The sequence below is a fragment of the Microtus oregoni genome, unplaced genomic scaffold, assembly GCF_018167655.1.
Source record: "Microtus oregoni isolate MIOR12 unplaced genomic scaffold, Mior012 000052F_ref0000163, whole genome shotgun sequence".
Taxonomy (NCBI): domain Eukaryota; kingdom Metazoa; phylum Chordata; class Mammalia; order Rodentia; family Cricetidae; genus Microtus; species Microtus oregoni.
Genome location: NW_024543828.1, coordinates 11892119 through 11917347, shown reverse-complemented (window position 1 = coordinate 11917347; position 25229 = coordinate 11892119). Strand labels below are relative to the sequence as shown.

General features: G+C 42.7%; 1 protein-coding gene across 1 annotated transcript; it reads right to left on the bottom strand.

Moving 5' to 3' along the window:
* Positions 1-1071: 1071 nt before the first annotated feature.
* Positions 1072-24661, bottom strand: LOC121437490 (MAP7 domain-containing protein 3-like). The gene is made up of 18 exons (XM_041637357.1): positions 24595-24661; positions 20859-20951; positions 20537-20620; positions 18797-18960; positions 17181-17289; positions 15708-15800; positions 13325-13995; positions 11987-12117; positions 11571-11743; positions 9794-9923; positions 8507-8651; positions 7452-7601; positions 6515-6568; positions 6004-6039; positions 5253-5352; positions 4549-4738; positions 2653-3023; positions 1072-1088 (listed from the first exon to the last, which is right to left on the bottom strand). Exons 1-18 carry the CDS (start codon positions 24659-24661, stop codon positions 1072-1074), a joined length of 2778 nt encoding a protein of 925 aa, XP_041493291.1.
* Positions 24662-25229: the final 568 nt, after the last annotated feature.

Sequence of the window (25229 nt, the reverse complement as noted above, 5' to 3'; positions counted from 1 at the left end):
ACAGAGGCAGGTAGATCTCTGTGAGTTCAAGACCAGCCTAGGCTACAGAGCGAGTTCCAGGACAATTTGAGTCTACACAGAGAAACCCTGTCTCAAAAACACCAAAACAAACAAAAAGATCAGTTTGAAGTTTCATTTTCCTGTTCCAAACCTGGAACTCTGCTAAATCACCAAGCAGATGACTAGGAAAGATGAAGATTGGATTGTTGGTTAGACTTGCCAGTGGCCTGTATTCATAGCTTGCTTGACATTTGGTATCACCTCTATACCACCACCAGTGTGGTTTTATTACTATAACGAAAACAAAGCTGGTTTTATCCAGGACATTTATTTCATATGGCACCTACTTACAAAATGTATTGCGGCACACGACATTTGTATAGAAAGATATCAAAAGCTCATCTTTCAGGATGATTGCCTTTTGCTGTCTACATTTAAGAACAAGTATCTAAAACTAGATTTGAAACCCAAGGCACCCTGCCATAACACAGAACAAATGGAGCAAAGGCCCAAGCATCAGATAATATAATTATTTCCTTTTGAGAATTCAAGATTGGTGGCCAAAGGAACCTGTTTTAAACAATTTGTGATTAAACACCCAAACTCGGTGTTAGGACAAGGAATGTGAAATTACATCACCTTTGTGTGTACATATACATGAAGCACGATTAATAAAAACCGGGGTTCAACCTTAAGATCCAAAAAGCAAAACAGCCAGCCACTGGCTCTTACCTCGACCTCAGTCTGAAATGGTGATCCTGCAACCTGGAATCTCAGAAGGAGACTATGTCTGAGAGCTGTCTCCCCCTGTCTTATAATCCTCTCTAGTTCTGGGATTAAAGACATGCACCCCCCGATTTCTATGGCAACTAGTGTAGCTACTGGGACTAAAGGTGTGTGTCATTGCTGTCTGGTCTGTAAGGTTGGCCAGTGTGGCTGTTTTATTCTCAGATATCCAGGCAGTCTTTATTTATTAAAATACAATTGAAATGCCTCTGCTTACATGTGTGAATACACACGTGTGTATGTCCATGTGCCTGTCACCAGAACTGAATAGCCCTGCTCTTGTCTTCACTTGTTGAAAGTGCCTAGAAGAGACAAACACATATTGTTGATAGGTCCCAGGCCCCAGTGTATACTGAAGGACAGGCCTGGGAAGCAAGGCGGATAAAGCTGTAAACTCACAGTATTTAAAGGAATTAATTGGACTCGGTGAGTCAACAGCCAAGTACCTTTGCGACCAAACAATGCGCATTTGGTGTATGAACCCTGCTAGGTACTTGGAGACGAATCACTGATGAGAGCATGAAAGATATCGATGGTTTCAAGCTTACATCTTCTGGTTCAGACATTTAGAAGTCTCAGCACTGGCCAGGGATGAGAGCTGAATTTTATGTACGTACGTACATATGTACAGGCAGGGCTGTGTCTATCAGGAAGACTCTGACCCAACTCTAGTGAGCACTCTGAATTCCTCTTCTGCTCTCTGTGAGATCAGATTGTTTCTAGTTGGCGACGTAGTGTCACCATTAACCAGAATCACTATTTTAGGGTTTCAAATAGATCCTGGAATAGAGATATTCCTTTAATAGAATTTTTTGGAGGACTGAAAATGATCATTTAATGAAAAAAAATCAACGAAGAGACAATATAGATGTTTTCTAAGGAAAACAATAACCTCTTTACTCAAAATTCTTTCTAGAGAACAAGGTGATATTAACATTCTCTTAAGTAGGTCTTGAGGTGACTATTGGATGGGATTCTTTGTTTTCCTTTCTTTTTGATTGTAAATTCCGTTGCCAGTTTCAAGTATGAAGGAGACACTTTTTGAGTCTTGCCTTAGGAGTTTTAATATGGGGTGGAAGATGACAACCGCCCAGGCTCCACAGGGGTTTATGTATCTAGTCAGGGGAGAAAAGAAAAGAAAGATTAATAGAGCAGGTGCTCACAGTGTCATGGCAACTCAGCTCAGCCTCCCTTTCAGGTGACTCCTTGACCAAGCCCCCAAACATTCTGGTGCTCTTCTCTAAATGCTCTCCCCAACAACACCTGAAGAACCCATACTGCTTTTGGCAAGGAGAGTTGGTTTTGGTGCATGCACGCAGATGCGTGTGCGGCACATGTGCCCATATGCATGCTTATGTCCCAGTGAGTGTAGAGGCCACGGTTAGCTGTCCAGTAGCTTCTTCTTCTTCTTCTTCTTTTTTTTTTAAATACAGGGCCTCACTGGATCTGGAAGTGCCTCAGCTTACACCGGCTGGCCAGCAAACCTCAGGGACTACCTTGTCTCTGCCTCCCCAGCGCTGAGATTACACCTGACTTTTTACATGGGTGCCGGGAATCAAAGTCAAGTCCTAAAGCTTGCCCCACAACCATCTTCCCAGCCTCGATAACTTCTTAAAGAGAAAAACAATACCCTCTGGTTTGGGAAACACAGGATGAAAGACAAACTGTAAAGGTCTGCTCTCTGCCCTGCCCTGTACTTGTCCAGCAGCTAGGGGAGCAGGGGAGCCGATGAAGCCAGAGTTTGAAAAGAACTAATATTTTTTTTATGTGGCAGGAGATGTAGGGCATGGAAATCATTTTCAAGTTATATATTCTCTCAAATATAACTTAATGAAAAATTCTTCTAGATCATTCCTACAGACTTACCACTGTCTTCTTCGCTTCCTCCAAATGCCATCCAGGAACCGGAGACAAAGGGGTTTTCAAGCTCGGTTGAACTTCCAGCTAAGTGGAGGCTTGAGAACACTTTCTTCAGAGGAACAGGTTTGTTCCGTTTCTTAGGATCCAGCGGTACCTGAGGACCTTGGCGAGCTGTCACCGAATCCTTTGAATCTTGTTTGTTGCTCTCAGTGGTGGTCTTTGGGACAGGTGATTCGATGGTGTGACTAAGGTCTATAACTTTGTCACAGACCCACTCCTGATTGGTAGTGACACTCACTGAAGATCGCATGGTGGGGTTGGCGTCTCTTATTTTTCTGCTTCTCACTGTTCTGGTAGGTTGCTTTTTGGTAAGTGTCCTGGAATGAAATCTTGTAGTTAGAATCCTGGCTCTTCCAAAACCATGAAAGGAGCTTTTGATCATTTAACTTCTGAGAAATGCCTTGGATATAATAAACTAACTTTCCACATCCTAGAATGAGAAGGCTAGGACTGTGTAGATCACAGACCACATTGGCTTTCAAATTGTATCCTACCTGAACCTGGAGGAAACTGGCAGCCTGCAAGCCCTAGAGATCCTCCTGTCTCTAACCCCCAATACCATCTCAGGGGTTATAGGTGAGTGCATGGCCACACCTGGCTTTTTTGTTTGTTTTGTTTTATTTTTTGTTTCTCCAAGCAAAGTTTTCCTTTGTGGCTTTGGAGCCTGTCCTAGAACTTGCTCTGTAGACCAGGCTGGCCTTGAACTCATAAAGATCCACCTACTTCTGCCTCCCGGAGTGCTGGGATTAAAGGTGTGCACCACCACTACCCAGGCACACCTGGCTTTTTTGGTATGATGCTGGGATTTGAACTCAGTTCCTAATGCTTGCACAAGTGCCCTTACCCAAATGAACCATCTCTGCAGATCCCTGTTGCCCTTCTTTTAAAAAAAATTTATTTATTTATTATGTATACAATATTCTGTCTGTGTGTATGCCTGCAGGCCAGAAGAGGGCACCAGACCCCATTACAGATGATTGTGAGCCACCATGTGGTTGGTGGGAATTGAACTCAGGACCTTTGGAAGAGCAGTCAGTGCTCTTAAGCCATGTCTCCAGCCCCCCAGTTGCCCTTCTTAAAGACAGTTAAGGACACAGACGGTAAGGAGCAACTAAAGAACAGGCACAAGAGTTGAACCAACTTAGTCTCTTAGCAGACCATGACTCCAGTGGGCATCAGAAGTTCAGACTGTTTTAGGTTATCATCTGGGCAGTGTTCCTTTTCAACAAACAGTTCCTACTCTCTCAACTTAACCTCGGAGCCTACTTACTCATGTGAAATGAGAAGAGGATTATCAATCTCTGCATAACAGTGAAAACGAGGAGATCATATTCTCATTGTTTCGAATATTGAGTATTCCCTCAATAAACGAAACCACATTCATTCACCATGCAAACACAAGCAATTTTGTGTCATGAATCTGGGTTTGAATTTGGTGAATAAAGCCGAAAGCCTCTGTGTGCTTTGCTTGGCTTGTCTGTAGAAGATGGTGGTGCTTGTTGGTGGTGGCATACCCCAGCACTCAGAAGGCAGAGGCAGGTGGAGCTCTTTGAGTTCAAGACCAGCCTGGTCTACAGAGTAAGTTCCCAGACAGCCAGGGCCACACAGAGACACCCTGACTTGAAAAGCAAACCAACAAAAGATGGGGGTGAAGATCCTGACCCAGCAAGACTGCTGTGGGCTCTATTTTGTTTCCATTAGGATTAAGTAGGGTACTGGACATAATGTTTGGTATATGCAAACTAAGCACTGAAGCAGTAATTAATATTGCTCAGGATTCTAAGGATGGCATTCATATGTCTCCCACATTCGTCTGGATAAATAAGGTGCTAAGTCACTCACTTAGTGCCCTTTCCTTGACTTGTAGATTCTTTTGGGTCGTTTTGTTTGAAAGCTTTCCTGTTCCCATTGAAATAGACTTTTTTCTCCGAGTCAAGCTCATCAGATCCTGCTTGCATAAACACTAGCTTTTGAGGCTTCCTCTTGGTGTTTTTGTGAACCTTTTTCAGTTTGCTAAGTGCCGTATTCATTCCTGGAGTGGGGAGAAGAGAATTCAAGTTGGAACTTCATCAACAAAGACAAGAGAAATCAAACCCTCTAATCCTGGTGTGATAGTGTGTGTGTCTCCCTGCCTAAGGCAAGAAGGGCCAAGCAGGCAATGCTCTGGGGAACCAGGCCCAGTCAAGCCTGATTGAGCAAGCCAGCTGAGGGGCTGTCCAGCATGCACATTAATTTGCCTAACTCTTAATTCAGTGGCGGCCATAGGGAATATTCTTCAAAGAATATTCCTCTTTTCTTTGCTAGCAAAGGTTGATGGGTCAAAGGTCAGGATTATGCCTTGCTTCCTGCCCTTGGTTGCCTCTGAATCTGCTTTTACTTCAAATATCCTTACTGTCCGCAGCCTCCCCTCCCCCCATGACTCAGAAGCAGCCTGGGGGCTCTAGTCATTGTGTCTGACCCGGTTCTCACGAGACTGCTTAAACCCAGTCCTCATTTTGATAGTACCAGTGTTTGCGCCTATGTGTCACCATGAGGAACAAGCAAACCTGATGGAAGCATCTCCAGGGAGTCCCCATCACTTTCTGTTTCTCCTTCATCATCTGCTTCATCCTCTTCTGATGGGCAATTATCAGATATTTCTGAAGTCTATGGTTAGCACAGAAAATCATGATTATATGCATTTAACCATCCTATTTTAGTATTTCAAAGAAGAAAAGACTAGACTGATGGCTAATTTTTGGCATTTTGAATAAAGGGTAGAAAAAAAATAGTTTCTTTAACTGGCCTCATGATGGGCTGCTGGCCTTAGTTCCGTCTTTCAGCTAGGGCGACACTCAAGAATGAACTCTTTCCTGGACCAAGAGTGCAGAGCCTACAGCCCTCAGCTCCCACTCATCCTCTGCTCGGAATACTAGTGCAGCCAGAGTGGCAAGAGTCAGCAATGAGCCAGATGAACTCAGGAGCAGCGGCTGACGCCAAAGGCCCTGGGCCAGTGAGTTGAATGAGCTCTGTGCCTGTGACTCTACAGAGTTTTCAGAAGGGGCATTGCTATCAGACATTGTGCGGATAACTAAGACCAGGGAAAAGAGCAGTTTGTAACCAAATGTCAGTGGCTCCGAATGGAGAGAACAGCAAGCCTTGAGTGCATGTGCCATACTCAAAAGACATGTTGGGAGAAGCAATGGGAACACAGATGCGGAAAGCAGTCACGGAAAGGGGGGGTGGCCTGAATTCATTGGCTGAAATGAAGAGCACTGGTTTACAAAAAGCTTTATATTAAAAGATTGGAACACATACCTCCAAAGGACTTCTGCTCAGAGTAGGTAAAAACTCCTGTAAATCAGTAAGAAAAGGCAGGTGACACAAGAGACAGATAGGCATGTCACCAAAGTAGATGTCCAAGTGTTCAGGAAGGGTGTAAAAAACGCTTAAGCTAGCAGAAGATGCTGATAAATTCCACATTAGCACCGGGAGCTTCTCCCCAGCAGCAAATGAGAATAAGACGATTGGGGGAGGAGAGTGATACGAATTCAACAACACAAGCAGGGTCTAGAACATTCCAAGAACTGGCTAAAAAAATTAGAAGACAAACCAGCCGTGCTGTTTTAGGCAAGAAGACCCAAGCAAGCATTTCACATTGAGAACATGAAAGCAAACTAGAGCTAGAAAGACAAGCTCTGGGCTTTTAAGGACCAGGGAACTGCAAAGGTGCCACCAGACTTCATTATCACCAGACTGGTCAAAATGAAGAGATGCCAAGAGCAGGAAGCGAGAGGAAGTCATATGCACGCTGGTGGGTAGAGACTACCTTTGAGGTATTCACATCTGTCTTCCTCGTCCGCTTCATTATTTCCTCAACCCTCTAGTCAAAGGGAAATGAAAACGTAAAAGAGATTTCAAAAAATAGTGATTACCCCCACTGTATCGCAGGCAATGCCTGGAATTGTCCCCAAACCCCAGACTTAATGAAAGTCTTGGGGCAGCAGCTGGGGTTCTCTTCTGTCTCTGGTCTCAGCTATAATATACTGTGAACGGCAGCAATTGTCCTTCCTATCATAACAGAGACTCAAATGGTAATTCCGTGTTCCCTTTTTTACGCAGACTACTTTCAGTGAGACTCAACACATATCACTGCAAACTAATTAGAACTCCTAGACCATGGCTGCAGCAAACATTAATGAAAATAATGCACTTCAACGATGCTATGTTCCTAAGGCAACAGAAGGCTGAGGAAGGAAGGATGTACTCTAGGGTGGGATAAGAATTCTCTCCACGACATAAGGTGAGGAGAGCTGTGGCTTGTGACAGAGACCTGGCAGTAGTCCAGGGCAGGCAGGGACTCCTAGATAAACCACGTGGGGTTGCATCAAATCAGGTCCTACCTTATAAATAATTCAAACACTGGCCTTTCTAAGAGGCCTCCCCTTCTTCCCACCACATGGAGTGCCAGCTACAGCCCAGTTTAGAAGAAACTTCTACTAACCTGTCAGTCTGGAGTCATCCTGCTAAAAGAAATGTTGATTCTCTAGGTTTGATTATATTGAGGCATTGCTACAATGCCAACCGTGAGGTACAAAACACCGCCAGTAAGAGGATAACTTCCTGTATAGAAGTCAGCACCTTAGGATAAACAGCCACAGTGGGCAGACAGCTAGGGACTACCACATACCTGGTTGAGGATTTTCAGAGAAATGTTGCTAGCTTGCAGCCACCATTAACACAAAACACATGAAACAGAGAATTACCTTTTTCCTCTCTAATCTTTCTTGCAAATTTTGTAACGTAATTCTTTCCTGTTCCTTCTGTCTACTTTGAGCACTGTCCTGAGATTTCATCATGGTGGTGTCCCCACTTTGAGCACTGTCCTGAGATTTCATCTTGGTGGTGTCCCCTTTCTAGAAAATTGGTACAAAAATATCATTAATTTCAAAATATCTGGATGACAAGAAATTTTTTAGCTTAAAAAAAATCAAACAGTTGCAAGGCTGGTGGTCATTTCTCACATGTATTATCCATTTTCAAAGCCTGTTCAAAAACACAGATTGAGGCTGATGTTGTCTGAAATGTTTCAGACATCTGAACACGTGCCTGCCTTACCTTAACTCAAGGGTTCTCAACCTTCCTACTGCTGCGACCCTTTAACACAGTCCTCATGTCGCAGTGACCCCAACCATAACATTACTTTCACTGCTACTTAACTGTAACTCTGCTACTGTTGTGCATTGCAATGTAAACATCTGTGTTTTCTGATGAAAGCCCGGTGAGAAGCACTGCTTTCAAAGCGTGTGGTTTTGAGGTATTAACACAGCAAGGAGTCAAGTTTCTTACATTCCTCAAAAGCTATGGGAAAATTTGTGAGGGTTCCCTGCCAAGCAATACAAACATACACAATGATTTAAGGAGATTTAGATGTAACCAGTTCTGAGGAATGATCTACTAAACCTGGGAACAGAAATTGGCTATGGCCATGTAGGTTTTGGAGACTGCAAAGAGGTGCAGCCAGACAAAGCTGGGTCTGCTCAGTGGCCCCGATGGCGGCTTTGCATTGCAACTGCTCTTTCTTCCTTCCTTCCTTTTTTTCTTTGTTCTGTTTTGTTTTTCGAGACAGGGTTTCTCTGTGGCTTTGGAGCCTGTCCTGGAACTAGCTCTTGTAGACCAGGCTGGCCCCGAACTCACAGAGATCTGCCTGCCTCTGCCTCCCGAGTGCTGGGATTAAAGGCGTGCACCACCACCTCCCACTGGCAACTGCACTTTCTAAGCAGGTTCTCTGAGCAGAAGTGGCAATGGTAAGGCTACAAACCTGTAGCCGTTCTTTCTGGTCTTCCAGTGGCTCAAAATGTCTCCTTGTCAGATGTTTTTCTTGCTGCTCGTCTTTGTAGGGTGAGGATTCATCTATTGGGATTTTATCCACTCTCTCTACCATACCGTCTGATTTTCTAGAAATGCTGAGGGTATTTAAAGAACGATAGTATTTTTCTTAGCTGCTAGCATATATAGTTTGCAAGACTATAGAAGCATTATGGCGAAATTGCTTGGATATAATAATACAATTGCATTTATGGAAGATAGCTTTCTTGCTATTCAAGAGTCACCTTTTACAAATGAGACCTTTGGGCGTACTAATTGATTTCTAAGAAGTACCTGACTACTTCACATATGTGCACATATGCAAGAGAGAAATAGCCTTTAGTCATGGAGAGACAGATTCTTTAAGGTCTTATATGTGAACACACCCAATCTCACCTAGGGATGATGACAGGTAATCTGGAGGAGGGTCTAATGGTGTGCCAGGACTCAGTGCTTTCAAATGCTAAATCGGCTCTGTTTGCAGAGACAAGGAGCAATAATGCCCAAGTTTCAAACTGTTTCCTGTCCAAACTATCTTCTTCCCCTTTTTCCCAAGCAACTGTGCTTGAAACACTTGGTACTTGGAAATAGAGTCAGCCCTACAGTATCCTTTGTCCGCAGTGGACAGGGGTTTACAAGATACAACACAAAATGGGTCTCAAGATGACCAAGCAAGAACATTTCAAGTTCAAATGTTCTTTGTGTGTTGTCCGGGACAACCTTCTAGAACTAATTCATTTGGCTATATGAGACCTTGGCGACATAGAGATGAATCTCAGTATATCTGTCTCCTCACCAACCCCTGCCCCTGTCATTCCAGTGAAGGCAAACAGAAATATCTAGGAGCTGAGATGTTACCACTCCGCTGAGCCAGTTAGAACAGCTTTCTAAGTGTTTTCTATTTTCTTCCTTTTTTCTTTCTTTCTCTCTTTTTTTAAAAAGGGGAGAGGTTTGAGACAGGGTTTCTCTATGTAGCCCTGACTGTCCTAGAATTAACTCTTGTAGACCAGGCTGGCCTCGAACTCAGAGATCCGCCTGCCTCTGCCTCCTGAGTGCTGGGATTAAAGGCATGCACCACCACCACCTGGCTTTTCTTCCTTTCTTTATCTAACTAGAAAGCAATGATTGACTTCTCACCATAGAAAACAGTTAATTGCCATTTTGAAACCTAGAATTTGAGAGCAAAAAAAGTTTGGACTCCCACCAAGGATTAGGGAGAGAATGGTTATTCTGTAATTACCTTTGCTTTGTCTCTTCTTGCTGGTCTCTTTCTTTCTCCTTTTTGCCTTTTTGTTCATAATCCGCATGGCGTATCTCTATTGAAACTTTCATAGCTGCTTCACTGCTTGGCACACTTTTATTACCAGATTCTAGTTTAAAGAAACATGTGAAACAGTTGATTAGGGAACCCATTTCCTCTCAAGCCCACAAATAAATGAGACCCTCCCAAACATTAAAAACATACGAGCACAGACCAAAATTTAATCACAAGCTAATTAGGGGAGTTGTTCACAATGCCAGCTCATCCCTAACAAAATATTAGCATGTTGTCTCTCAAACAAATGCATATTGAAATATTCAAAATGCAATGATGTACTTCTACTTTGATTTAACTGGTTAGAGACAGGTAAATCCAGGACTCTATGATGAAAGACTAAAATATGCTGAAGCCAAGATTATGCCTGATCCAAATGAAGAGTAAAAACTTTTTAAAATACTCAACAAATCAAATAATATTTGGTATATGTGTGGGATTTGTACATCATTTCTATTGATGTTTACCTAAACTTTGACAACCCCATATACATGTGGTTACCATACAATGGTAGCTGTAGGTAACAAAAGAAGCCAACACTATCATTAAAATAAGGTATATTTTACATGGATCTATCTATCCCTCCTCACCATTTGCTGTCCTGGAACTCACTCTGTAGACCAGACTGGCCTTGAACTCACAATGATCCACTTGCTTCTGCCTCCTGAGTTCTGGGATTAAAGGATGCACTACCATGCTGGCTCCACATGGAGGAATATTATAATATTAAGTTTATATAACTAATTTTGTTGTTTAGATAAACTATATAGAAATGAAAATTTGTCGACACTAAGAATGACTAATTCATCGTCAAAAGATCATTTGATATAGATAATTCACTGGAATTTCTTTTCAAAACAGAATTCTCAGGACATCTGAGGCCAATAGCACTGACGTGTGTAAAAATGCATGTTACCGGCAAAGTAACAGTGTGAACGTGGGTACAGCACGAATCAGGACATGTCACAAGTCATGAATGTATACGGAAACTGGCCTACATTTGATGAAAAGTTATTCAGGCACATGTCGCTGGATAAACTCTCTAAGAACTGGTGGAGGAGGTCTTTCAGTATTTGTGTTGCTTTCATTGGTTAATCAATAACAAAACTGCTTGGCCTGATAGGGCAGAACTTAGGCGGAGAAGACAGAACTGTATTCTGGGAGGAAGAAAGCAGCAGATAGAGCCGGGCCACCATGAAGCTGCCAGGCCAGACATGCTGAATCTTTCCTGGTAAGCCACAACCTCATGGTGACATACAGATTATTAGAAATGGGTTGAATCAAGATGTGAGAGTTAGCCAATAAGAGGCTAGAGCTTATGGGCCAGGCAGCAATTTAATTAATACAATTTCCGTGTGGTTATTTTGGGGGGGGTTAAGCTAGCCAGGCAGCGGGACACTGCCCACTCCCCCTCATACTACAAAGAACAAGCCAATATCTGAGCTGGAAGGGCCCACAAAGATCATAGCCCAACCCTCTCATCCAACTTAAGCTTCTAGCAATGGCTCCAAAAACAAAGTTTCTGAACAGAGGGGTGGGTAAACAAGCAGAGAAGCAGCATTCCAGTGAACCAGTGCTTGGTTAATTCTCTTTATCTAAAAGAAAGACAACTCTCAAAGCCCCATCAATTAGGGAATAAAATTATGATTCTCAAGTACTTCAAGATTTTTGTGTCGCTAAAATACTTAGGGAAAGAATTTACCTCTGTTGATCATACGCTTTTGAACGGGTTCTTTTGTCTTTGTTATTGTACCTAATGCATTCGGCACATACAGGATATTCTGAACTGGGGTTATTTTATATGAAAGAGAAGTCTTCGATGATATTCTTGAGACTGGTAGAGGCGATGGTGGTCGAATCTTTTGATTCTGCCTGCTGAGAAAAAGTAACACATGTGTCCCGATTACTTTTCAGTATTTAATTATGAGTGATGCAATGCACTGATACTATAAGTAATTACAAACTGGACATTTTTATAACGGAGAGAGTAAAGCTACTTCACTTTTCCCATTTGCAATTGCTTACCTTGCATGTTATATTATTTCCTTTAGGAAACACTGATATGACACTTGTTCCAATAAAATGCCTATCAGAAGGAACTGCAAATAAGTTACTTACACAGCCTTCATGGGAGAAGGTGGGCGCCACCCGACTGCAGGCGATGACGGCCATCTGTAACACGGTATGTGTGATGGCTGCTGTTTCTTGGTGGTAAGGTTTACACTTCGTGTGTTGTCCAGTTCTGAGTTCTGAACATACCAAGTCAATAAGATAAGAAGAAACTTACTAGCAATTATTATACTATACTATAGAGTCACAGTCCCCGAAACCTCTAATTTTCTTTTAATTCATGAAACATTAGATATTTCTTTTTCTAGGCTAAGAAGTTACGCAATGCAAGTATATCACAGAAATGCATTTAAAAATCTTCTATTTCAAAATCTAATTCCATTTCTCGACCTCATTGAACAGTCCAGAACATTCCTCAGAAGCCTTTTTCCTCAATATATTTCACATTAACTGCTAAACAAATCTCTGAAGTCTGCCCCTTTAGCCTTGGGAGCTGTTCTCACGTCATGAGAGGCATTCCTCCACTTGTCCGAGAAACTCCCACTATCACCTCAAGGAGTGCTTACACTCACCTTGTCTAGGCTGTGCTTACACACTCACCTGTCCCCACACTCACCTTGTCTATGCTGTGCTTACACCCTCACCTGTGCTCACACTCACCTTGTCTATGCTGTGTTCACACTCACCTTGTCTAGCCTGTGCTCACACTCACCTTGTCTATGCTGTGCTTACACACTCACCTGTGCTCACACTCACCTTGTCTAGCCTGTGCTCACACTCGCCTTGTCTATGCTGTGCTCACACTCGCCTTGTCTAGGCTGTGCTCACACTCACCTTGTCTATGCTGTGCTCACACTCACCTTGTCTAGGCTGTGCTCACACTCACCTGTGCTCACACTCGCCTTGTCTAGCCTGTGCTCACACTCGCTTTGTCTATGCTGTGCTCACACTCGCCTTGTCTATGCTGTGCTCACACTCACCTTGTCTAGCCTGTGCTCACACTCACCTTGTCTATGCTGTGCTCACACTCACCTTGTCTAGGCTGTGCTCACACTCACCTGTGCTCACACTCGCCTTGTCTAGGCTGTGCTCACACTCGCCTTGTCTAGGCTGTGCTCACACTCACCATGTCTATGCTGTGCTCACACTCGCCTTGTCTAGGCTGTGCTTACACACTCACCTGTGCTCACACTCACCTTGTCTATGCTGTGCTCACACTCGCCTTATCTAGGCTGTGCTCACACTCACCTTGTCTAGCCTGTGCCCACACTCACCTTGTCTAGGCTGTATGTCTATAAGCACCTTACGTAGTCCATGCTCCTACTCTCTCTTTAGCTAGGCCATGCTTGCACACTCACCTTGTCTAGGCTGTGCTCACACACTCACCTGGGGTGGTTCTTCAACATTTGTCTCAGGCTGTGCTTTCATACTGGCCTCAAGGTTTAATTCCCCGCTGGTCTTAAGAGAAGTCTGAGATGTTTCTATGAGTGTTTCCAAGGGCACAGCACTTGCAGAGCCCAAACTTAATTCTGGTGAGCTATCTATGCTGACAACAGGCGATATTTCTACACTCACAACAGACGATGATCCGATACTCAGAACGGGGGATGAATCCTCGCTCACAATGGGGGATGGTTCAACACTTGAAGAAGTATCCACATTCATTTGGGGGAATTCTTCAGCATTTGATTCGGGGTGCTTCATCGAGTTCCTATCAGCCAGGCCTTCAATATTCACCTTGGGGGAAATGTCCACCTTAACTTCAGAGATGTCTGCTATGTTTCGGAGTGCCATTTCCACATCAGCCTTAGATGGTCCGTCCAGGTTTGCCTGTGTGGGTTCTTCCATGTTCATCTTGGGTGGCATTTCTGCATTCGCCTTTGCTGGTCTTTCCATGTTTTCCTTGAGAGATGTTGCGATTTTCTTTGTGGGTGTGATTTCTAATTTGGCTGGAAGTGGCATTTTTAATGATGACTTACAGAATATTGCGGAAGACTTTAGCCCCTCAGTAGTAAATACTGGTGCAGTAACATAGCGGAAAACATATTTGGTCATGCCTATAAGTGAATGAGGACAGAGTAAAAGTCCACATAAAGGCAGGAATTTGACTAGATAAAAACACTCCATGTTCACAGTATGACAATAGAAAAGCGCTATTTAATAGGAAATTATAGGCATTTTACACAGTACAGGAACTGGTCAGTGAGGTATATCATTGAGAGTAGAACCATTCGAAATATAGTATTACAGAAGGGACATCAGCAACAGAGTTACTGTAACCACAATGGTTCACTACAAATGAAAATCAGCTGTCCCTGGAAAGTGGATACTTGTAGCAAAAGGTTTCTATTTGAATCACACTGTGTTTCAAAATCTCAACCACATTTTAAAAAGACTTATTTATTTTTCTCCTATGTGCCTGAGTGTTTACTTGCATGCCTGGTGCCCTCAGAGGCCCGAAGAGGAAATTGGATCCTCTAGAAATGGATGTGCAAACAGTGGCGAGCTGCCATGTGGGTGTTGAGAACCTAACCCAGGTCCTGGGACTGAACACAATGGTCTTGTCAAAAGTGGGTTTTTTTTTGGGGGGGGGGTCAATATTTTGTTTAAATCTTTATAAAGATCCCTAACACAAATTGCATTTCTTCCCAAAGGATTTCACCTGAATCAATTAATGTAAGTCTCCTGTCGTAGAATGGATCATTATGTATTCTGCTTAGTTTCTACCATCCACTTGACATGAACCGGAGACACCCGGGAAGATGGACGTCAGTTGAACAATTGCCGCCAGCACATGCCTGTAGGCATGTCTGGAGGGCATTTTCTTGATTGCTGATTGATGCAGGGTCTGATTTTCTTAAGAAGCATATGGGAGAAAGCGAGCAGGAATGCGCCAGTAAACAGTATTCCTTTGTGGTTTCTGCTTCCAGCTCCTGCCTGGGTACCTGCCTTGGCTTCCTCCAGTGATGGGCTGCAAGCAACCCTGTCTTCCCTAAGATGCTGTCGGCTAGTGTTTCATCAGGGTAACAAAGCAGCAAACTAGGGCAGGATGAAGCAAAGGCAAGAGGAAGAGGCAAAGGAGATGGTAGAGGAGAAAAGCTGTCAGAGAGAAATCACTTTAAAGCTAGGTGGTGGTGCTGCACTCGGGAGGCAGAGGCAGGTGGATCTGAGTTTGAGGCCAGCCTGGTCTACAGAGCTAGCTAATTCCAGGACAGCCAGGGCTATACAGAGAAACTCACCCTGTCTCAAAATTTAAAAAAAAAGCCGGGCGGTGGTGCATGCCTTTAATCCCAGCACTCGGGAGGCAGAGGCAGGCGGATCTCTGTGAGACTAGCCTGGTCTACAAGAGCTAGTTCCAGGACAGGCTCCAAAACCACAGAGAAACCCTTTCTCGAAAAACCAAAAAAAAAAAGATAATAAATAAATAAATAAATAAAATTAAAAATAAAATAAAAGAGAGAAACCACTTTAAAGCTAGGCTTGCTAGCTGATGCCAGTATGTCAGCTCTCAAGAGGCCGAGACAGGAGGGTTGTTATAAGGTCAAGGCCATTTGAACTATGCCAGGACTGCAGTGTGACATCTATAAAATAAGAAGTGGGAGGGGGCTGCGAGATGGCTTAGTGGGTAAAGACACTTGCCACTAAACCTAAGGACTTGAGTTCAGTCTCTGGAACCCCTGCATGTTAAAGTCGATTGCCACAAATTGTCCTCTAACTTTCACACACACACGTTGTGGTTTAAACCAGTACCTTGGAACTAACTACTTACCAGGCGTAGTGTCCACGTGTTCCTCATCAACATTGGGATGTAATTCATTGTCTTTTCTATTCAGAGAAGAGCTTCGTTTACTTTCCGTTTTCCCTAAACATCAAGTACATAGGAATCTTACTTTCCTTTTTATTTTTTCAGGTGGATTGCACATCTTATTAAACAGTTTAAAGTTCTTTCAACTCTTACTTGCAAGAATTTATCTAATTTCAAGTATTATGTAGTTTACAACCCCAAACTTAAAAATTTACTCATTATCTTATTTGAGGTGAAAATAAGTTACTTAGAAAATGATGAAAACCATTAGCTAGGTAGTGGTGTACACCTTTAATCCCAGCACTCAGGAGGCAGAGGCAGGCGGATCTCTGTGAGTTGGAGGCCAGCCTGGTCTACAGAGTGAGTCCCAGGACAAGCAAGGTTATTACACAGAGAAACCCTGTCTCGAAAAACAAACAAACAAACAAACACCAATAAAAATTAATAGGGAAAATGTCTAATATTGACAACATCAATCTTAAATTGTGAATATTTAATCTTTAATTTTAAACACAATCCATGATGGTGTCTAAAAATACTGAATGGATCATTTAATTATAACTATTTTTAAAGAAAATCCATTTAAATTTGCTATAGATGTCACAAGGGAACAAAACAATAAGAGAAAACAATTGGCTTTGTGTAAATACTTCCCATTTTATTTGAAATATTCTAGCTCAGGATACTGAGACAGGCATTAAACAAGAATTCCTTTTCTTTAAGACTTGTAAAATAAAGTATACATTGTTGTTGTTAAAGGTGCACTATTATGCCATGTGGAAATACCTTGCATTGATAATGTGATGAACATAGCCCCAGAGTTGTAAGTCATGTGATTAAGTCATGTAATTTTCCCATTGACATCCTTCAAGAAATAATACTAAAGTAATGGCAACAGCTGTTTTGAATCAACCCCTGCCTTTCCAGTGCTGGAAATATGCATGTATACCTACCACACCTGGATTATTCTTAAGTGGGTTCTGGGGAGCGAACTCAGGTCTTATAACTCGCAAGGCAAGTGGCTTTACTGACTGACCTATTTCTCCAGCCTTGGACTTAGTTTATTTAAAAAAAAGCATTGGTTAATCCTTGTATTTGTCATTTTTGTGCCGATTGCAAATTTAAATAAAGTTTAGTGTATTCTGATCTCTTCTGCTTTGTCAGGTGATAGGACATAGGGAGTAGATCCTATCGCAGATTACAGCCTTCTAACAGTAACTGATGGTTAAAATGGATATCAGTGAACTTAAATCCAGCAACTATTGCCAGGCAGTGGTGGCACATGTCTATAATCTCAGCACTCGGGAGGCAGAGACAGGCAGATCTCTGAGTTTGAGGCCAGCCGGATCTATAGAGCAAGTTCTAGGACAGCCAGGACTACACAGAGAGACCCTGTCTTGAAACCCCGCCCCTGCCCAAATTACAACTGTTATTTACCTGATTTGTCAGCGTTGATCACACTCCCCTCCCACGACCACCTCTTCTGTCGCTGATCAGCACGGTTGCACCTCTCCATTGTACGGGACACTACCGCCTTAAATTTTTCCTGTTTAAAAGAAATGCCAAGCCATTTTATATGGTTATGATATCACCACAATTTTATTTATTGTTTCTAAAACTAATCCCATCGCTGCATTTCTTTATCAAGTACGTAAAAGTTTAAAAGAATTGGGAGACAAATTTTAATTTCATCATTGAATACCAGTGCTGCCCCTGAATTACTCGTATTTTATTTTGTGGGTACTACATCAAGAAATTGACCATGGGGAGGGGGGAGAAATTGACCACGCTTCTCTTTTCACTTCTATCATTAGGAAACTTAGAGCCAAACTTGTGTGGCAAATGGACAGACTGAGTGGTGTACTTTGATGCATGCTAATCTACGCATCACTATATTTGCCCACTTCCATTTCCACTTCTGCTTGATCCCTTAATCATTTATTTTAACCACATGCTGTAGTCTAGTTTGTAATATGTCAAATCTATGCCAAAGTTTTTTCTTGTCTATTACGTTCATTTCTATAAGAGCTTAAATCCTGGTGCTAAGTAAGAATTTTTTTTAAAGGCAAGCAGTGTATTTATCTCTACTTCAGCTGCAGCCTGAACTGGCCAGGATAACAGTCACACAAATCACATGCCATAATGTGGCAGAATAAGTACAAGTTTAGAAATGAGTTCTTTGCTTCGGGGGTTTTTCATTCCTGTACTATAATATCCCGACTATGTTCCAGCGAGCAAATCAACTTCAGGCCCAGAGGGTTTTGTTTTATCCCCTAGCAGCAACTGTCACCCAACAAGAGCACCTCTCCAGTGCCCACCCTGCTCTTCTTAGGCCAAAGAGAAACGTGTTAGCCTACTTTACAATGTCTATGTGCCAGGCTGGGACTGGGCTCACACCCACTAGCTCTTTGGAGTTGATGCCCTTTTGCCATCTTTTTTCCTGCCATGTTTCTGGTTCCCTTTCTGTCTATACTGACATTTGCTTCTGTTCCGCTCTGTGTTTTTTTTTTCTCTCTCTCTCTCAACTTCCTCTTTTACTAAGATGGCACTGTCCTGGACTGTCTCTGTCCACCAAGGACCACCAACACCCCCCCCCCGGACACACACAATCTGTATTATTTCCTGTTTTGTTTGTTGATTCTTAAAATTGTCTCTAATGATTCATTCTCTCTCAGGAAGTCACAAGACTGGGTAACTTGGAAGAAATCAGCTTGCCAGATGAGACCTGCCAGAGAGGTGGGGTGGTATGTTTAGAGTCCTTATGCAGGTGGTAGACAGTAGTTTTCAGCTAACCCCAAACCAAGGTACGCTGTGGAGTGCACTACTCTAAAGGCCAATAGAATTTGGTTTCTGGACCTTCATGCCTCCTCTTTCTTCCTTGAAATTAGTGTTTAAGCGCTTGGACTGAAGGTAAGGAAAAATGGAAAACAAATAGGAGAAGATGAGGTTGCTCCCTTCGTTTCTACAGGGCCAGTAAATACAGAAAAGGGCTAAACAATATTTCAGATGCACACGATGCCAGCACTAAATGGACAGCCTGGGAAGTTGCATACTTTATCTTCCGCCTGTTTCTGTTTTCTTTTTTCTTCTGCAGATACTCGGCGTCGCTCGTCCTTTTCCTTTTGTTCCTTCAGTTTACGGTGTCTTTCTTCCAACTGTTTTTCATACTGTAGCTTCGCTTTCTGTTGTTTTTCAAGCAGTTGTTTCTCCTTGTTGGCTGAAATATTCCAAGTACATTTTCATGGGGTTAAAGCCAAGAAAAGTTTTCCACATTAAACGCAAAGAAGGAAAAAAAAAGCTAATCTGTCTCATTATCATTCTTAAGGCAACATAACCAGGTGCAGTAAAGAACATGCACAATTCATGTGTGTAAACACATGTGGCCACTAAAGAACCACTTTTTACAAGGTGGTCACTGAACTGTGAAGAGCTGGCATTTCTAAGCCAGATGACTCTTTGCCTATGCAAACTAAACTTCCAAAGTAGGAAGAAATGTTTTCTTCTATGCGGTTAGTTTGCTAGTTTGAGCTAAAAACAAACTGCATCAGAGAAACATGTGTTTTAAAATACAAGTTAAAGGACACATGGGCTGAATCTATATTTTGCTTCAATCTACTCTGAAACCTCTTTCAACGTCTTCAGCTCTCCAGATGCTACTCGATAAGCAGGTGTTTCATGAATAGACTTAGAAGTCGACCCAGTATGCTTTACGATATTCAGGTCTTCTCTGACTGCAAGCAGAGGATCCGTGTCTGTGCAGTTATAAAATATTCTCCCTAGGGGCTGGAGAGAGGGCTCAGAGGTTGAGAGTACTGTTTGCCCTTCCAAAGGTCATGGGTTCAATTCCCAGCAACCACATGGTGACTCACAACCATCTATAGTGGGACCTGGTGCCCTCTTTTGGCCTGCAGGCAGATATGCAGGCAGAACACTATATCCATAATAAATAAATAAAGCTTTAAAAACCTCTCTAAGAGCACGAGCAAGGAACTCAGGACCACGAGGGGTGCACCCACACACTGAGACAATGGGGATGTTCTATTGGGAACTCACCAAGGCCAGCTGGCCTGGGTCTGAAAAAGCCTGGGATAAAACAGGACTCGCTGAACATAGCGGATAATGAGGACTACTGAGAACTCAAGAACAATGGCAATGGGTTTTTGATCCTACTGCACGTTCTGGCTTTGTGGGAGCCTAGGCAGTTTGGATGCTCACCTTACTAGACCTGGATGGAGGTGGGAGGTCCTTGGACTTCCCACAGGGCAGGGAACCCTGATTACTCTTCGGGCTCATGAGGGAGGGGGACTTGATGGGGGAGGGGGAGGGAAATGGGAGGCAGTGGCGGGGAGGAGGCAGAAATCCTTAAATAAATAAATAAATTAATTAATTAATTAAACAAACACCTCTCTAACATTACTGCCTATCTCTGCCACTGCAATGAAGATCACCTATAGCATCCCACTTGCATAAACTTGATTTAAACCAAGTTGTAGAAAGTCTTAATTTATTCTAAATCCCATTTTCACTGAACTCCTATCCAGCTTGTTTCTACAACTGTTGAAGAAAGTTCCAGGCCTCCGTTTTCAGATAACTGAAACTACTCCTTCAAAAATTAAATAATTTGGTCACAGTACCTCATGGGTCTTCTTGGTGTGGGTCAGTAAATGGAGTTAACTTAATATTTTACATAATAAAATTACAGTCTAGCATATAAACAGATTAAGCAACGTGAGTAAAAACCCAAGTCCAAAATATATAAGCTATACATAAAGGGAAATATCCAACATGCTTACCTTCTTGTTGGCGTTTTCTCTCTTCCCTGCGTTCTTTGGCTAATTGTTGTTTGATGTCATTTTTAAGGACGGAACCATCTAAAACTACAAAAAAAATTAACCATAAGTATGATATTAATTCTATTAAATATTTATGTTTTCTGAGACAGGATTTCTCTGTGTAGCCTTGGCTGTCCTGGAACTCACTCTGTAGACCAGGGTGGCCTCGAACTCACAGAGATCTGCCTGCCTCTACCTTCTGAGTGCTGGGATTAAAGGCATGGCCACCACCACCCGGCTTATAAAACTACAACACTGATATATCAAAACATTGAAAGTATACCAGGTGTACACGACGATCTCTTAGAAGTAACTGCAGAAGAATTAATACCACGTTTACGTCGCCGTTCTTCAGCTAGTTCTTGAGCTACGGCAACTAAAACACAGGAAGACAGGGAAAAGGTTGGAGTTAACAGTTAATACAAGGACAGCAGCCCTCAACCATATGTCAAAAGAATAAATGAAGAATTTGGGCTGGAGAGCTGACTCGGTGCTCTTGCAGAGGACTCAGGCTCAGTTTTCAGCACACACCCAAGGCACCTGACATCTGTCTTAAATTCACATTTCCAGGGGCCCTGATGCCTTCTTCTGGCCTTCACAGGCACTGCGTGCCAGTGGTGGGGTGTATTTACATATACCAGACACAACATTCACATAAATAAAATCAAAATCTTCTAAACAATATTTATAGACACAAATCTAGAAGCAATGTACTAACAAGTAGATACCCAGAGATTGAGCCAAATATCATAAAACATTTATAAATGACCAATCAGCTATTTTCTAGGCTGTTGATACACTAGTTGCCTAAATGGATTTCAAAACAAGCCTGAACCTCCCCTATGGAACGGTTTAAAAAGTAGCTCATTTTCTTTCTTTCTTTTCTCTGTGGTAACTGGGATTGAACTGCAGGGCTCTAATATGCTAAGCAATGTACCCTTCCCCCATGAAGCCACACCCCCATACCCTCAGCACCCCTAAGGCTCTATTCTAATGCATTATGAAGATGCAAGGACAACCAATGTTTAGTTTTAAAACGCTTAAGGCAAATATATAAACCGCACCAAATATATATGCAGTAAGTAAACATCAATAAGGTAAATTGAGGGAAAGAGAGGAAACGTGAAAGATAATATACATTAAGAAGGATTCTTAATGTATATTTAGTTTTAAAACGCGTAAGGCAAATATATAAACCGCACCAAATATATATGCGGCAAGTAAACATCAATAAGGTAAATTGAGGGAAAGAGAGGAAACGTGAAAGATAATATACATTAAGAAGGATTCTAGAGAATTCTGAACCTTGAATGCATGGGTGCATCTAAAATTCCCCACAATTCTGGACAACGGCCTTGGAGAACATTAAAAACTGTTTTTGCTTTTCTTTTGTTTTTTGTTTTCAAGGAAGGGTTTCTGTGTGTAGCCTTGGTTGCCTTGGAACTTGCTCTGTAGATCTCTGCCTGCCTCCCTCTAATGTTCTGGAATTCAAGGCTTATACTACCACTGCCTGGTTAAGTGTTTTTACCTTTGTGCAAAAGCAGAGGAAATATGCTCCAGGTCACACCTCACAGGTCTGATTATTAACTCTTAAGAGATCTATTACAGTTCAAAACAGACAGCTCAAATAATTAAGGTGCTAACGGGATTGCCTTAGCAGTCATAGAATGAATGGGTTCTGTGATGTTGGCTGCATTGGGGAAAAGTTACCTGGGATTCATTTTAGGGTGTAACCTTGAAAGTGCCCCTGCAATTGCTACTATAGGGCTCATCATTTCAAAAAAAGAAAAAGGATTTGTTTGTACGCCCTGGGGACCTAGCAGTTCGGATAAACTATGACCTAGTTAAATAAACTTAAATATTAGATTCTTCTCGCCTTACTCATAATTAAACTACTGGCATTTTGTCGCCACGTTCTTTCTGAAAAGCATACTAGCACAAATTCTTTTTAACTGTTCTCTAAAGAAGAACACATTTTCAAAACTTTCTTTGGCCTGCAGCAATTGATTCCAGGAGAACAACTGGCTACCGAAAGCATACAGATAAAGGCTGGTGAGAAACTGCTGCAGTCTTCGTGCCCAGCACCACACTGGCTAAGAGCACATTACCATTCCAAATAGTAACACAAATATTGGGTTGTCCAGCACAGCACACATTCAAGCTGTGGGAGCTGCTCAGGGTTTCTGAGTTGGGATTCTGGCTGCTAGACTAACTTGAAGGTGTCTGCAGCTTTAAAATGCTGATAATCTGGCTCACAGCCTCAGTAGCTTTGCCTGCATTTATGGGACCCAGTCTGTGACTAAGCCGTACTCAACTGAGAAACCATGTGTGAATTAAAAAAAAAAAAAAACAAGAAGAGGAAAGTAACACGTTAGTTACAAGTTTTTCATACTCATCTGGATGAACAGTTTTAATTTAAAACAGTTGTGTAGAAAATAGGAATTGGGTTGTTAAAATAATATAATTCTTCAGTACACAGCATAAGCATACTACAATGTGTAGAAAAACCATTAAGTTCATATATATATATATATATATATATATATATATATATAGTGTGTTAATCCACACAAACACATACACCTACACATTTGTAAAATACATGCATGTAAATTGTACTGTGCACCCACAGAGATTATTTATTCAGGACACCTTTTTAATTCATGCAGTTGGGATTCCAGCAGGAGATGAAATTAACTCCTACAGAAAATACTGGAACCAGCAGGGCCGTTAAACTGGTGAGCTGTGCAAATTCAACATGTGGTGTTTTCAACCTAATGTAGTAGCTAGGATGTAAACAATGGATCAGGATTAAATCCCCTCCCCCTCTTTGCATAGCTTAAAGTTGTCTTTAATAGTTTGAAGTCCTGTAAATGTAAACAACCACCTCAAAACTTTAACTATTTTCCAACATTTAATAAATAAATAATGCTAGGGGGTATCAGACCCCAGTTCCTTCAAGATATGGGAATACACGCTAGCTAATTTCAATTATTTTGAACTAATATCAGAGAGTTATAAAAGTCAATAAACAATATAGCAATTGATTGCAAACTCTCCAGAGTTTAAAATAGGCTAGAGGCTCGAGGGATATTATTTGCCCCCTTTGGAATGGCAAAAATGTATGTACTTGCTTCTGACACTTTTTGGAGACTTGATTCAAAGTGTTCTTCAGTAATATATGGTCTTTGAATCTCAGCCAATCTGAATTAACCTTTTGATTACAATTTAAAATTCCCTTAGGCTTTCAATAGCAATCAAAAGCGTCTTCTTCACAGGCATATCTGGGGGAACTAGACTGTTAGCAAGCTGAAAGCAGCCAACAAGAGATACTACCTCCTCACACAATTTCCTGAATTAAGCAGGTACTGACAAAATTGGTAAGATTAACATACCCCGCCAGGTCCCCCCCCGCACCCCGACGGAAAAAAGTTTTGATTATAAGACCTGTTGAGGAGAAAACATTACTAGGTGCAGATTCTCATTCCGTTTAGCCTAGAGACAAAGTCACGTGCTAGTGCAGGGCAACTTTGCAGAGAAACAAGTCTCTTCCCAACTTTCTAAGCCCTAAGTCCCAGTTCCCTTCTCCCTTGACCTTGACCTGGAAAGTACCAACATCTTAGGATGCAGGGAAACCCCAAACTTCCTTATCTTGGCAGGACCACCCCAACTTCAGTTATGTCCAGCACGCGCCAGCGCCCACTCATCCTTGCGCGGGTGTCACTGGTGCCTGATGGCAGGCGGGGATGAAGCCCGGGTTCGATGGCATCCGCCCAGCAGTGGCCAATGGGCCACCGACAGTACTGACCAACCTTTTCGCCTCCACGCCCGGGTCCTCCAATCTTTGTTGTCCCAACCCGGGGTGTTCAGAGAGATGAGGGGACACAGACCAGATAGGACGAGCGGACTCCCCACTGAAAAGTTGCCCAGCCAAGCTACTCTGCTGGTCCCTGGGACTACAGTAGCCCCAGTACTCTATGAGGGCTCCTATCCCCCTAGAGGGTTCCCAGCCCACTCACCCAAGCGTTCTCGTAGACCCCGCAAAGATGTGTTGCCACTGGTACCCGCAAAAGCGTGGTCGGCCATCTTCGGAGCTGAGTTGTGAACCACTAGTGGTTCTTGGGAGGCAGGGCGCAGGCGCCGCCTCTGCCTCTGCCGGGGCCCTGGCTGGGACCCCGGGGGGCGGGGCGGGGCGGGGCTCGGGGACTCCCCGCTCTGCCCGAAGACCCTCAATCTAGGTAGCATTAGCTTTCACTTGCCAAGTCACTACACTGGCTGGACAGCGACTAACTTTGTTTCGTATATTTGAGGCTCAAGAGTGATGCATTCTGGACACCAGCCAATCAGCTGCCTACTTGAGCAACGAACGTTCTTTCCTTTTGTCACCTCTACCTCTACGTTGTCACAGTCCGTATTTCACTATCCTTAAGTTCATTTGAATCATTTAACGGTTATTTGTCAATCATCTTCCTGTGTTATGAATTTACCACCTTTGAACACTACATGAAAAGCCCAGTTTTCGGGGGAGAGGATGGGAGGGGGTCATAGACAACTAATGTATATGTTGACTCATGGTCCTAGGAAGGCAGGTTAGGGTTGAGGTAGTAGGTAAGGTGCAAGAGTCTCTTTCTAAAATAAGCACTTTGACGAGCTC

What these genes read in the sequence shown, in the direction of transcription:
- LOC121437490 (XM_041637357.1), bottom strand. Translation starts at nt 24,661, where the DNA reads ATGGCCGACCACGCTTTTGCGGGTACCAGTGGCAACACATCTTTGCGG. An exon ending in AAAGCGTATGATCAACAGAG is followed by an intron (nt 9,924 to 11,570) that starts GTAAATTCTTTC and finishes TCTTTAAACTAG; the next exon opens with AATCTGGTAATAAAAGTGTG. An exon ending in AGTCAAGGAAAGGGCACTAA is followed by an intron (nt 3,024 to 4,548) that starts GTGAGTGACTTA and finishes ATTTCATTCCAG; the next exon opens with GACACTTACCAAAAAGCAAC.